This window comes from Ostrinia nubilalis, chromosome 14, assembly GCF_963855985.1.
Source record: "Ostrinia nubilalis chromosome 14, ilOstNubi1.1, whole genome shotgun sequence".
NCBI classification, from domain to species: Eukaryota; Metazoa; Arthropoda; class Insecta; order Lepidoptera; family Crambidae; genus Ostrinia; species Ostrinia nubilalis.
In genome coordinates this window covers 2,644,929-2,659,495 of record NC_087101.1, presented here as the reverse complement: position 1 = coordinate 2,659,495, position 14,567 = coordinate 2,644,929, and the positions used below count along the sequence as shown (strand labels likewise).

At 35.4% G+C, this 14,567-nt stretch overlaps 1 protein-coding gene and 1 long non-coding RNA gene across 2 annotated transcripts in view; one reads left to right on the top strand and one right to left on the bottom strand.

Moving 5' to 3' along the window:
- Positions 1-14,567, top strand: part of LOC135077973 (uncharacterized) — a 547,422-nt gene that overhangs the window by 19,131 nt on the left and 513,724 nt on the right. The window lies entirely within an intron of this gene.
- LOC135077964 (connectin-like) overlaps positions 12,297-14,567 on the bottom strand; it is a 174,850-nt gene continuing 172,579 nt past the window's right edge. Inside the window, exons 2-3 of the mRNA XM_063972504.1 lie at positions 13,288-14,326; positions 12,297-12,817 (exon numbers count right to left, since the gene is read on the bottom strand). Of these exons, the coding sequence (XP_063828574.1) occupies positions 12,324-12,817; positions 13,288-14,317 (1,524 nt within the window). The 5' untranslated portion in view covers positions 14,318-14,326 and the 3' untranslated portion in view covers positions 12,297-12,323. The remainder of the gene's footprint in view (positions 12,818-13,287; positions 14,327-14,567) is intronic.

Below are 14,567 nucleotides of genomic sequence, written 5' to 3'. Positions count from 1 at the left end.
ATTCTGTTAAAGGGAATGTTTGATTATAACCTCTGGGCTCACGACGCGCAACGACTATTTTTATTTTTTAATTCCAAAGCAATCTTATAAAAGACATTGTATTTTAGATGATGAAAACCCTCAATTAGGTTTCAATCAACACAGTTTTTAACTCAATCAATAATTTAGTCAGCGAACAAAAACAGCGTCTGAATCACAAAATTGTTTTTTAAGAATTGGTGCTCTTGTCGTAATATACCTACTTACTAAAAAAAAACTTTCATATACAAGAAAGTACTAAATTGTTAAGGCTGAGTTGCACCACCCTACCGAAACTTTAACGATGACCGGTGTTTTTTGTATGGAGTTTGACAGATTTTTGACGTTTGTCAAAGTTAAAGTAAGATGTTGCAACACAGCCTTAGAATATTATATTAACTTTAACCAACACGCCTTAAAAATATACTCACTTTAATGTAGCAGTTTCAGTATAAACTCCCGCATCGGAGTGGCCACTGCGAGAGTTCCACAAACACGATTGCTTTAACAATTTACCCTGCAGTGTTTAAAGAGTTGATTAATATTTTTATAACAATTTTTAATAAACTTTATGTAGGCCACGTTTGCATGTAGTGAGTGTTTTTAATTTGAAATTCAAAAGTGATACTTTCAGTGTAATATTTTTGAAATGACAACAAAATAAATAAATGGTACCCAAATGTTTAACTTTGAAATGAGAAATCATAGTTTGTTATTTAACGATGTTACATAGCAGGAATAATTTACATTAATGATTTGATAAACCAAGATCTAGACAAAAAACTTAAGAAAGTAATCAGGGGTTTTGCGTTTGTCTCAATAATAAACATGATGAATGATGGTGACGTCTAGAATAGAAGAAAGAGTCAGTGCGTCATTAATGCTCGTTCATTGAAAACACCATCATCATCATCATCCATCATCATCATTTCTGCCACAGGACGTCTACTGCTGAACATAGGACAGAACAATGATTTCCACATTGCCCTGTTGGTAGCGGCTTGCATCCAGCACCTTCTTGTTACATTTATGAGGTCATCGGTCCACCTGATCCCATACCAACACAATAAAAGAAAAAGTTCACACATTCAGCACTCTGAAACTCGGTAGCCATACTTACTCATCAAACGACTAGTTCATATTATTTGTCAAGTATCTAAACATCCGATGGCAATAAAAACATTATGCCCGTCCAAACATCGTTTGTCATCGTAAGACAAAAACATTTTTATCACCTTTCGCAAGATTTTATTGCGAAGCTAACAACATTCGGGTACATAACCGGTATGTGGGAACATAAACGTTTTTCAAGATGACGGCCCGGCAATTCGGGTAACTCATAAATGGGACCCGAATCGGAACGTTAACTTAGCAATTCTGTTTACCATAAACTCGCACTAACAATCTATTTGGTGATATTTCTTGGGAGGGAAATACAGTCCACTGTATGGTAATCAAAATACTTATTGATTGTGTTACCTGGACCATTTTTAAAACAAGATTTTAGTAGAATTTCCTGCATGAGCTCATAACTCTAAGGCAAAAGTAACGAGTCCAAAATATGATAATGGTTGTTAATAAGTCTGGTAGCAACAGACAGGTCTGCCAATTCTGTCATCTTGAATAATGTTTATCCCTACCAAATTTCAGCCTATTCGAGCTACAGAAACTGGTTCAAAATTGCATGATTTGACCTCGACAAACAAAAGTTTTAGAATAAATTTGTAACATAAAAATTTAGACGTTAACATTCTCTCAAGTCATTGATTCTTCATAATATTAAGGGCTTCTCTTCAATTCAAAACCCATTTCTCAGTCATTTCAAACTAACAAAGATACTCAACTACAAACACTTCATATAACAACATTAACAATATCAATTTGTCTAACATCGCTTCCGTTGCAAGTTGACTCGAGTGAAAATCAACTAACGGGAACCACAATATTTGCTTTCTCAGCGAACTTTGTTTTTGTTATTCTTAGAGATGATACAAAGTGATCCTAGGATACGAGGAATCCTTTGTGTGTCAACGTTTGTGGGGTAAATCCTGTTGTGGTTTCACTGGGGTTTGGGTAAAGAGTTTGGTGGGAAATTTATAAGAAGAGAAAAATACTGTGGGGAAAATTTACCGGTTGACCAATGCAATCTTCAGTAAGTATCTCTTTGAATGTAGCGCTTAATAAAACATTTGTTTTTTCTCTTGTTTCGAATTTAATATAATTTAGAAAAAGAAATTGCAGATCATTCAGCAAAATTCAGTAAATAAAACAAAAATGACTTATTATATTCCCCATAACTCATGCATGCTTGGTGCCCGAATCAAAATCAAATTATTTTTCTAAGCTCTCCTATACTCTATCATGCGGGCCCAGTGTCCACATAATAAAAGAAACTAAGCCATCGTAACATGACAAGACTAAGGAAAAATGCTTATATTTAAATCCTATTGAAAAAATAATGATAAAAAAAGAAAAATTAATAAATAATAAACACCTAACCATAACAAAAATATGTCAAATTGATCACAAATAATTTATGTAATAATAAATTAATTCATTTATAGCTTAAGTCATGGTGTTTCGTAAGCCTTTCCAAAGTGAGATTGGTGGACGGGTATATTTAGTGACCACCATAGCTGTCTGACACCAAACCGCCCCTAATTCCCCTAAAAGCATGGCCTGTCCACTCTTAATTTAATTAAACGACTTTTTCTTCCCTTTTATTAATCTCGGATAAAAGATATCCTTAAAGAAAAGTAATTATGTGATTGATTTAGGACAAACGCCCGTCTAGTTGATTTATATTCACAAACCAATTCGTTGGGCTTGTATTGAAAATTCAAGAAGATTTTAAAGTGAAACATTCAAATAAAATATTGGTGAGTGAAACATTTATCACTTTTTAGGCAAAAAATATATGGCAAAAATTTTGTATTTGGATTTTAAAAACCACTATCCAGAGAGTGTGATTTTGAGTAAGAGTTTTTAAAGTAATGCAATACATAAATATCCCACATGACTTTCTATAATTTACTCCACTAAGATTTTGACAGTTATTTCAACCCACACGACAAAAATATTTATTCAAAACCCAGGTTATTAAAATAAGGCAATAGACGAAAGGGGAATTTATTATTTCAATTGAATGGGTTTTGTTCCCCAGTCGATTAAGCACATAATGTCGTGCCCTGAGTGCCCGAGCAACTGCACGCAGGAGGATTTAATGAATGCTGCTGAAAACACCACTCTTGTAGCGGAGTTTTGGGCTGACACTGTTTAGGTTTGTTGTCGACACGATAAGAAGAAGAATGGGTTTGAAAGGGGGTAGATAGCGTATTAAACCCTAGCTCATCTCCCAAGATCCAGTCCAAGAAAATATTTAATAACGTAAACGTTACGTAAATACTTTCGACTAACAATTTTATGAAACATAACAAAAGTTGTTATACTTCCATAATAATGTAATATACAGAGCGTGTGTGTAATTTATGTTGACGGCGTACAATAAAGTTTTTACGTAGGATGGGAGATTGCTCGGCGAATGTTTCAATTTTAACCGAGCCTCGGGTCTGATTGCCTTATACTACCTTATTATGGTTAACAGTACTTTTAGACTTGTTTTCTACGTAAGTAGAAGATTTCTTTCAAAATATAATATTTTTTTTATATGAGTTCTGCAACTTGGCAATCTGTATTAACACAATAAGCCATTCAGATGAAGTATCTTGGTCTTGTCTTAAACGCAGAAGGAATTCCTATGAATCCCTTTCATCTGGTATAAAAAAAGGAACTAGCTGGATGCACTAGGATGCCCGCGGCTTCGGCCACATGAAATTTTGTCTGTCATAGAAAAACTTTATCGCGTGCGTCCTTGTTTCAAAAACCGGGATAAAAACTACCCTATGTCCTTTCCCGGGACTCAAACTATCTCCATGCCCCATTTCATCAAAAACAGTTTAGTGGTTTGGGCGTGAAAACGGAACAGACAGACAGACTGACAGAGTTACTTTCACATTCACATTTATAATATTAGTAAGGATTTTTTGAGATCGTGATATTATGTGACGTTTTCGAATTAAAACTGATTACACCACTACATGTGGATATATTATATACTCTTTTCCTGAACTCCACTTTATCCAGAATCTATAGCTTGACCTCTAATTAAAACCCAATCTGCGACGGCCAAGTTTGTCCCAGGGGAAAGTTAAACTTAAACTTGTGGTTATAGACGATAGCCGGTGTAAACATTGGAAATATTTCTGTAACTAAAATTAAGCCTTATAGTCCGTGCATTTTTTTGTTTAGCGTTTTGTTCAGCGAATAACGAACCAACAAGGATTTACAATTTACTTTCACCCTGTATACAGCCTGAAAATAAAGTAGAATTAAATTAACAAGTCCGTTTTACAGTTTCTAAGCAACATCATGAGCCAAGTCAATTGGCAATTTATTTGTAAATAGATCCAGTGCCTAAGGGAGTAAATTATTGACAAACTAGATCATTAAAGTAAAGGACTTTGCAACTAACGGATTATTGGAATGATTCAACTTTACGGCCGAAATCCCTTTGAAATAATTGTATCGCTGTTAATTTAGTTTTAAGTATTATGTTCTAAGTTGTCCCGTTTGTGTAAGTGACTCAATGAGTCTCAAAGTGCTTACTTTGAATATATCTTACTATTTGGGTTGATAATAAAACCATTTTAAAGTGTTATCTTTTTAACATCCAAAAATGTCTAACACCCGTATTCAAAAACATTAATATGAGATCTCACAGTGCTCGTGTACGCACAGGGTGACAAACGAAAAAATCACTCAGCTCTATTCAACGCTGTGCGTTCGATTTCCTGCTTAACTTAAGCAAGCATCGTTTGTGAATACGGGCGTAAGTCTGGTAAGCACAATTTTCATCGCACTGTTTTCCTTGGTGACAAAAAGGAGTATTTTACATGATTGACTTAAGATTCCAGAAAGCTAGAAAAATGTAGATGACGAAAAACCTAAATCCGTTTTTAAAGACACAAATGCAGTTTGCATTCCATCCACGTCTCTCAAATAGCATTTTGCTTCACAAACAAGTGCTTACCTACTGTCAATAAGGACTGTTTTGTAATAGTATGCAAATAATACCAAAGTGGGTGTTAAATTATGTACTGGACAAAATGTTTGCCTCCACAAAACGTTTTGGAGAATAATAGAAACAGGAATAAACTGTTCATTGTTTCAAAGCAGCTTTTGGTCGGATACTCTTTAGGATTAGGTGGAACATTTAAATGGCAAATCTGAACAAGCATTGTTTTCGTACAAAATGTATATTTCGTGGAAAAAAGCAACGAATATTTTGTGGAACAAAACCTAATCCAGATTTGTAGTTTAATCTCGATCTAAAATTAAAACGGAGAGCTTTTTGGTGTGTAAATTAAATACTGATGTACCAAAATATTAATAACATTGTTTTGTTAATACTCGTAGTCTTGCTAATTTCTAGCATTGTTTAAATAACTTTTTATCGCAGGAAAATCTCTTGTAGTTACCTCTGCCAATTAAATTCAAGCCAGCTTTCAAGCTTTCAAGAGGAGAGCGTATCTTCACCTTAAAGGCCGGCAACGCACCTGTAACGCCCCTGGGTTTGCAGGTGCCTATGGGCGACGGTAATCACTTACCATCAGGTGATCCGTCTGCTCGTTTCCCTTATGTCACATAAAAAAAAAAAAATTCAAGCCAAAGCTTAATTACATAAATATTATTTTAATCACTGGCAATATGTTCTATTAATAGTTCTCTAATGACACGCTCTCGTGCTTTCATAACACGTGGTGGTTGGATTTACTCGGTGGTTTTAAATTGAAAGCTACATTTTGATTTTAAAGTCATATTTTGAGGAGTCTGCAAGTTCGAAAAATTTGCAGATGTCTGCGATAGCTTATCAAATAATAAAACCGACTGTAAAAATTTTAACGACAAAATCAACTCCATGCATTGGTAGTCTGCAATTTTCATATTATTATGCTCATTTTTTGAAGTTTTATGGAAAACTTTGGAAACCAAGTCATGAGGTCACTATAAAACATAAAAGAAGATAAAAAGGAAAAGTTACAAGCTTTCAAACTGGGAAAATGATAAAAAGTTAAAGATTAAAGCAGTACTGCAGATACTTTCATGTTTTTATCAACGTTACTCTGAGAGCGCCACGCTTGCACCAAATACGTGTCATTAATACGAGATAGGGTAATCGAGGTTGAGGTAGCGGAGACAGATAAAAATTATGACTTGAATAACATGATACAAAGTACAAAAATGTTTATTCAGTATCAGGTCTGAAGTTATATCAGATGAGTGTGAAAAGAGGTGACCGGTTTACAGTTAATAACACTCTTGATATTCCTTAATGCCAACAACAATCCAATTCCAAAAAAAAATGACTTTTTTCTGCCACTTGGAATGGTAGTATCTATAAAGGTATATTTGAGTATTGATATGGTAGTATAATAGCAAGACACCATGCTATGCTGCAGCCGTGGTCACAAGCAGACTGGCGGCTCGCGGCGTCGTATAGCATAGCATGGGATAGCAGCCGAAATGTCAAGCCGTGAGTACATAATGTAACTCATTAATAAACTTAGCGTTAAGACCCGTGTCTTACTATTTTATATTTGAGTCATATTGTATTAGTCCCACGAAAAGTGGAACCTTAGAGAGTAAGATTTTCGTTTAAACGAAGACTAACAAGAAAATTTTGTGCAACTATTAAATGCAATAATAGAGTATGTACCACATGAAATCTTCATATTATGTTGCTATGTTAAAATCTTGCGAACATCTTCACATCTATAACCTAAGCCAGATTGAAATCAGTCAGTTCCCAGTCAGCGTTTTATCGCCAAAGAAAATCTGGAGCACAAATCTCATTTCGAAAATTGGTCCGGAACGAAATCGAGCTGGATGTCTGAAATTTTAAAATATTTTAGTTCCTTCACAGGATAGTCACGTTTGCAAAAAGTTTGCCCGTAACTCCCGCGTTTTGGTTGTAAACTTATAGTTAGGAGTGTTGGGAATAAGATATCTGGAGTATGTCGTCAATGCATTTTGTGATCTTACATACGAGTGTTACGAGTTTACGACACGGATTGGACATAAATGCGTCACTTATTTTTTTTTATGTGACAGAAGGCAAACGAGCAGACGGATCACCTGATGGTAAGTGATTACCGTCGCCCATAGACACCCGCAGACCCAGGGGCGTTACAGGTGCGTTGCCGGCCTTTAAGGTAAAGATACGCTCTCCTCTTGAAAGCTTGCAGGTCGTATCCGTCCGGAAACAGACGACAGTCCATTCCTCAGTTTGGTTGTACGGGGCAGGAAGTTTCTAGAGAAATGTACTGTTGTGGACTGCCAACCATCTAATTATTCTGTGTTGGATTTGGTTAATAGCTAATGCCCGTATTCACAAACGATGCTTGCTTAAGTTAAGCAGAAAATCGAACTCACAGCGTTGAATAAAGCTCTGTGATTGGCTCATGTGTCACCTTGTGCGTCCACGCGGACTATGGGACCCCATTGTAATGTTTGTGAATACGGGCGTACTTAACTGTAATTCGTTACTTTTTCTCGTAGTTTTCAAAGGGGTTTTAAAGCCTTTGAGTCTTATGTACTCGTCATGTTTTCTTCGTTTTCACCATTGATCAGTAAACATTAGTTTGTTGAAAACATAAAAAGTAAATCTTGTAATAATTCCTTTTTTTCTGATGTGTAAAAAACAATTTTACCGAAGATAACTATGTATTCGTAAAAGAGACCTATTTGATATTTTCAGAAAACTTATGATATTTTGATATTTTTACTGGGTCAGATAAAAATATCCGTACCTCAGTCACCTTGCTACTCTATAAGTAAACCTTGATTCCACTCGGCTCTGTGGCCCGTCCCCAATTCCAGGGGAGAGTGGGGAAAATAACGCAAACTAATTAAAACGGTGTTAAAGTTCACCCCGGGGGAGTCGTCGAAACTTAAACAAGGACGCCTGTATTTGGATAATACTGCAAATAACTTTTATTATCAAATTGTGAACTATTTGCCACCTGTGCCAATGAGGTCGTTATTGACTCAATTTCTAGCACGTGCTACTTTATTAGTTCACTAGCTTGGTATAAGGTTTCTCAGCGAGAATTTCTGTCCCCATAGAAGCTCTTGGGCGCGATCAAAATCACTTGCAGTAGGTAAACTGAAATTGAAGCTATAAGGCGGGTTTTAGAATCGCGCTGACCGTTCGCTCATCGTTGGTGCTGACAGATCAATATGTATGTAATTGAAGGGAACGTTCCTGAGTGACGCTGATCGCTCGGCGCCGACCCTTCATACATTTCGGCTGTCAGCGCTGACGGTCAGCGTGCGTCAGCGTGACTCTAAAACCAGCCTAATAGCCTAGGCTAAGACATTGAGCTCTTGATGCAACATGCAAGTCACTGGCTCTACCTAAATCGTCCACTGGCTATACATAGAAGCTCCAAAGCTCCAAACATGAGCATAGTATTATGTAGTAGCTTACCTGACCCAGTCTTGGAGTGAACTGGCTGGGTTATGAATTAACAGACACTACCAATAACCACGTAAAAAGGACGATATGCGACATGCGTGTTGAGAACCTATAGATAAATAAACCTGTCTGAACCTGAACCTGAAACCTGTAAAATCGATATACCTAATGGCGCGACAAACGCTTATCGCAGCGCGCATCCAGGTAGGCCTACAGTAGGGTTACAGTAGGCTGTAAGCAGCGATAAGCGGTTATCACATTTTATCGATTTTGCACACACATTTTGACGTCGATTAAGTATATTATGGCGTGCCCAGCTGGTTTAGATTTCTAAATTTCATAAAAGCTTGTCGTATTGAACCAGATTATCATAATTTTTACTCACCGCAAACTTTTTCCTTGTTGCCAACCAAAAATTCTGCTCTGCACGGATCGGTGACGCTTTCCCCGATTTCTAGGTAAACTGGGAAGTGGGAAAATAACACAAACTAATTAAAACAACGTTAAAGTTTTACCCCCAGAGAGCTCGAAAACTTGCACAAGGGCACATAAATATATTTAACTGAAGGTCAGGTGGGAATGGATCTCACTCACAATTAAGTAAAAACATTCAGTAGAACAAGACTAGAATTATTAAAAATTTTGGAAAACATAATATGATATTATCATCGTTAATTTAACACCGGTATTCACAAACGATGCTTGCGTGAAGCAGCAAATCGAACGCACGTTGAATAGAGCTCTGTGATTGGTTAGTGTGTCACCCTGTGCGTCCACGCGCACTGTGAGACCTCATAGTAATGTTTGTGAATACGGGCGTAAGTGTCTTTATCATAATGTAGGTTTTACCTGCATCATCAATACAAATCTCCACTTAGAAAAACGTCATAAGTTAATTTACCTACTCAATTTTAAATTGCTAAAAAGTGGCCATCGAGCTAGGTGTTGCTTTAACACAGCCGGTATGTAACAGAAACAGATTTTATAACTTTTTTTATCCTAAGTTATAGTTTGCAATCATAAGTGAGAAGCAGTGGGGATAACTACTTAAGTAAAAAAACACTAAACTCTTTTCGCTCTCTTAACTTGAATGGCTCTTAATTATTACGAAAGTTATTGCTGCTTTAAAAATACTTCATAATATCAATATTAAAATTTATAACACTGATAAGTGTACTTCACAACATAATCCATTTCCAAAACATAATGTTCATAATATTATTCAGCTTTGAAAAGGTATTACATTAGAAGTGCCCTTGAATTGAATTCCGGGCAGGTATGAAATAAAATTCTCAAATTTCAACATCAACTTTAATGAAATTATTTAAAGTAATAAATACTTACAAAGAATTATGTACACCAACATAGTTTTGTGTTCACAAAAGAAATTCTGATACATGTATGTACTTTGTACGGAAATTCGTAACATCAAGCTATATTTTAATTGGATACGTATAAAATTATAGATAAAGAATTTTCATACCAAGCATTTTTAATATAACCAAAAAAATTTAATTAAAAAAAATTTTTTTTTTAATTACAATTTTACGCCAAACTTCAGGTAAAGCATATTATAACTGAGTAGGTTGTTACGGTAGTGGGTTGATTGGTGGGTGAATTGGATATGGGAAACGGGCCTAAAGCACATCTGAAATTAATCTCGCTGACGTTTGACGTAACATTAACATCATTCTTCACTACCACAGAGCCCTACTCAGTTACGCTATATTTTGTAGTATTAATACAAAGCATTTATAAACTGCATGTAGTTCCATTTTTACTATCACAATCATAAATACAGCAAGTGTAAGCTTGGAACACAAATCCTTGGAATAAAACTGGCACATACCTTGTAAGTAAACATAAATTATTACATTAGTACCGTTGGAATGTTCTGACACAATTGAAATTTTCAGTCAAACCAAACTGACCTATTGAATTTCATTTGCGTCAGTTACCAAAACACTAACTTTGCGCGCGTCATCATTATTCAGAAGGGAACCACAACAATCATAGTTCACGCCATCAAATAATTTTGGTGGAACAACGTTCAAATTATGTAAATTCGACAGACTTTTAGCCCAAGTACTCAGCGTTTGTGTGTTTTGGATTTGTTTATAAATTATTCGGCGAGTAATCAATTCATCTGGGGGTTCGGGTAATTCGAAAAACAGAAACTAGTTGAATGGGGATAGTTGGGAACTATTATTATTTCTGATTGAGTTTGGAATTACAGACTCCTTTGTAGTTTAATGGAATAATTTTGTCCCGGAATCTATTGCTGTTGAGTTTACAGACGACAGCACATCAAACTATACATTTTTGTTGCAGATTAGAACCTATTCCTACGGAATAAAATACCAGAGTGTTAATCTTGATGTGGCTACATCAGTAGGCGTATCAAACTAGTTTTGAAACATTTATTCTTACCTGATATTTTCCTTTTCGTGCTCGTATTTAGAGAGAAGTACTTGGTTACCAATAAAAATTGTTACAATATAAAACAACAATAATAACATCGTAATACTTTTGAAAATTTGAAATTCGTACCGCGTTCAGACTAAAAACTTTATAGTATTTTTTTCAGCGTGCGTAAAGTGCACTAAACTCATATTTCAATGATAACAGCTTTGCTCGTTTATCGCAGTAAGATTATAAGATAACAAATAACCAGAAAGTTTTTGGCAACTGAAACTAAAGAGTAATGATGAAACTGTCATGAGTTTAAAAAGATATATGGCGGCGTTCATGCCAAATGCTCCCATTAAAATTAGTTTACCCACATAAAGGATCCAGATCTCGTTATACGAAACAAACTTCAGGCAAATAAGCACATAGACCATACAAAATTTAAGATAGATTCTTATTCACACAATAGTAATTTAGTAGTTTTTATATTTACAAGATAATTTTAATACTTCAATATATTATCTCTTACTATTTACATAAATTTTTACGAATAGAAACAAGAAATAAGAATTAGTTTTGCATACTTTGTTAAAATGTGTGAATTTACTTTGACAAAATTACATTAAAGTCCTGTTTTAATTCCTTAGTTTTACGCTTATTTTACAATTTATCTTATATTTATATCACATTTTTTACATACCTACAGTTATATGTACAGTTTCATAAGTATTTCTAAATTTAATTTCGTCTTTACAAGTTTCTACGCGAAAACAGGGGCGTTTGTTTCTGTCAACACAAAAGTCGTAAATACACTCGACGTCAAATAAATCGCACCTCCCGCGAAAAGCATTTTCAAACGTATGCATCCCCACTTCCCACCAATATTGGTACCATTTAAAAGCCTAGTTCTAACCTTCATTTCATTAAAGGAAAGGTTTTTACCCCAAAAATGTGTCTTTAGAAGGATCCAGAGTCACTTCTTCAAAAAATAGGTAGTTACGCTATAGCCATTTTTTATGACTATAAAACTGTTAAGTTGGGATTAATCGCTATCCATCTGTTAAAGAGGACACGTCAGATCATTATTTGGTTTTATAACCATAAAAATTGGTCTAATTGATCCCATAGGTGGGCCCAAAGTGAGGTATTTTTTCAAGTCACATTTATGGTATATGTTAATCATTTATTAAGAAATTAAATGTGTTTTTCTTTAAGGATATTTATTGGGCTTTCAAATAACACCAATATTGTTGGGGCACCATGATTGTGTCAGAAGAAAATCGATAAAGTTCGCGTCGCGGAAGGTGCGGTTTATTTGATGTTGAGTATATTAATCTTCATTTTTATATTGAGTGGCCCATTAATATCTTAGGAGAAACGAAATGGTAAACAGGAAAACCGAAAGGCTAATATCGTTTGCGGCTGACGTAGACGATTGTATGAGATTTCTGTAATCCTTTGCTTCGTTTTGAGAAGGATAAGTGTAGGTTCTATCTGTAACAGTTTTGACGTCTTGAGGACACGGCAGCAACTCAACGGGGATTTGAAGGAGAGTTTTCTCGTTTTCCTTCCTTGCCAATTTCGGTTCGTCTGCGTAAGCATCATCTATTTCGTCATGAAATATATCGTCAGAATTATCCGAGTAATCTTTTGTTTGACTCTTGTCGTCAGTTTCGTACAAATTGTTGGAGTTTATCACGCTACGTTCATAGTAGCTAAAGTGTGAATTCAGCACTGGATCGATGGTGAATTTACAGACGAAATTTTCGAGAGACGTCCGCACTTTGACGCTCTTAGCTTCGTGCCGAAGCTTATGCATCCACGCCAGGTGACAGTCGCAGGTGAATTCATTCCCTGTAACAATCCAAGACTTAATTAAACATCTTAATTGGAGTAATGATGACTTTTGAATCCGATTCGCTGGGACTAATTGATTTTTATTCGTTAATTGAATTCGCTTCTATCTTTCGAGCCAATTATAAAATTAGGCGAGATATTAATTTACTCGACTCTTCACTTCAGTTCACTTTTTGAATTATAAAGCTGATTGCGTTAATGAAGTACTTAGCTATTTCGTTTTGTTACTATAAAGTTTATTTAAATCAATATTATTCCTTCAAAGTGCTTTATATTTTTCAATATTAAAAGAACATTAATTTTCAATGACAGACAGCACCTAATCACTTAGAGCAAGGTGACTCATCTATTTATGTAATAAGATCTACTTTTAATAGACTTGAATTGAATAATGAGACTTAGATTTTGATTTATTACAAAGTAAAGATTTATTACAAAGTAATCTGGTAAATAGCGATTAAACATACCATCTAAATAGATGTAGCTGTTTTGATTCTTGAGGTTATCGTAGACGGGTCGAATGTTGTCGTAAGTGAATCTTCTTAGTTTGTTATGCCTAAGATCTAAGGCGGCTAGACCCCTCACCCCTTCGAACAGGCCACCGGTCAAAGTTACCAGCTTGTTGTGACTTAGACTCAACTTTCTCAGTTGCGACAATCCGTCGAACGTCCTTTGCGCCAACATATTAATTTCATTGTAGTCCAGCAACAAAGAATGCAGGTTCCAAAGCTCGATGAACGTGAAGGAATTCAATGTTGCAATTTTATTCCTCCTCAAATCTAACCGTTTGAGATTGGCGAGTCCATCGAAACATTCTTTCCTTAGCTCACTTATATTATTCCTATCCAACTCTAGCTCTAGCAAGTTCACAAGACTCCTGAATGCTCCGTCTTGTATTACAGTTATATTATTACTAGTAAGGTAAAGTTTCTGTAAAGCTGGAAGATCGAAAAATGTCTCTGTCACTAGTTCTTTTATTCTATTCTCGTCTAAGGTGAGAATTGTTAGGTTAGGTAGGTTATAAAACGAGTGTTTACTTAAATATATTATTTGATTCTTTGTTAGCGTCATTTCTTGTATTGCTGTTAGATTCGCAAACGTGTAACTGTCTATTTTTGGTATGGAGCTGAATTTTATGCTAAAGTTTCTCAGCTTTCTTGTGTATCTGAATACTTTTGAGGGGACGAAATCTAGTCCGCCGTCTGCTCTTACATTGAAAGCTAATGTTTCTATGTTGGACTGAGAGGTGAAGCTTGTCCATAAAGGGTCAGTTTTTTCTATGCCTCCGTTGAAGACCCAGCATTCAGTTTTGACTGCTTCGTTGATTTCTTGACTGAGCTCGCAGTAGCAGTGTACCTTGGAGTCTCGGTCGTTTATGTCACATATGTTGATGATGGTTGGCATGATCTTCTCTTTTTGTTTTCTTCTGTTGGCGTCAAGGGCTTCTATTGCAAAGAGCAACAGCAGCAGAGTAGCTGGCACCTTCTGGGTCCTCATCACTTCTGCCTGAAACAAAGAGAAAGAACCTTTAGTGTTTAATGAAAATAATAAAATAATTCCTAGTTATTATTTTTGTGAGAAATTCACATAAAATGTTCTATTGTTTTATAGATTGAATAATCTTGATAGAAGGTAAGAATCAGGTTGATACATAAAAGTAGAATCTAGGTATCTTCGTACCGAACAGAATACCAAGAAAGATGATATTTCACAAATTGTTTCTTTGCGTTCGTTTACGTAATATCCT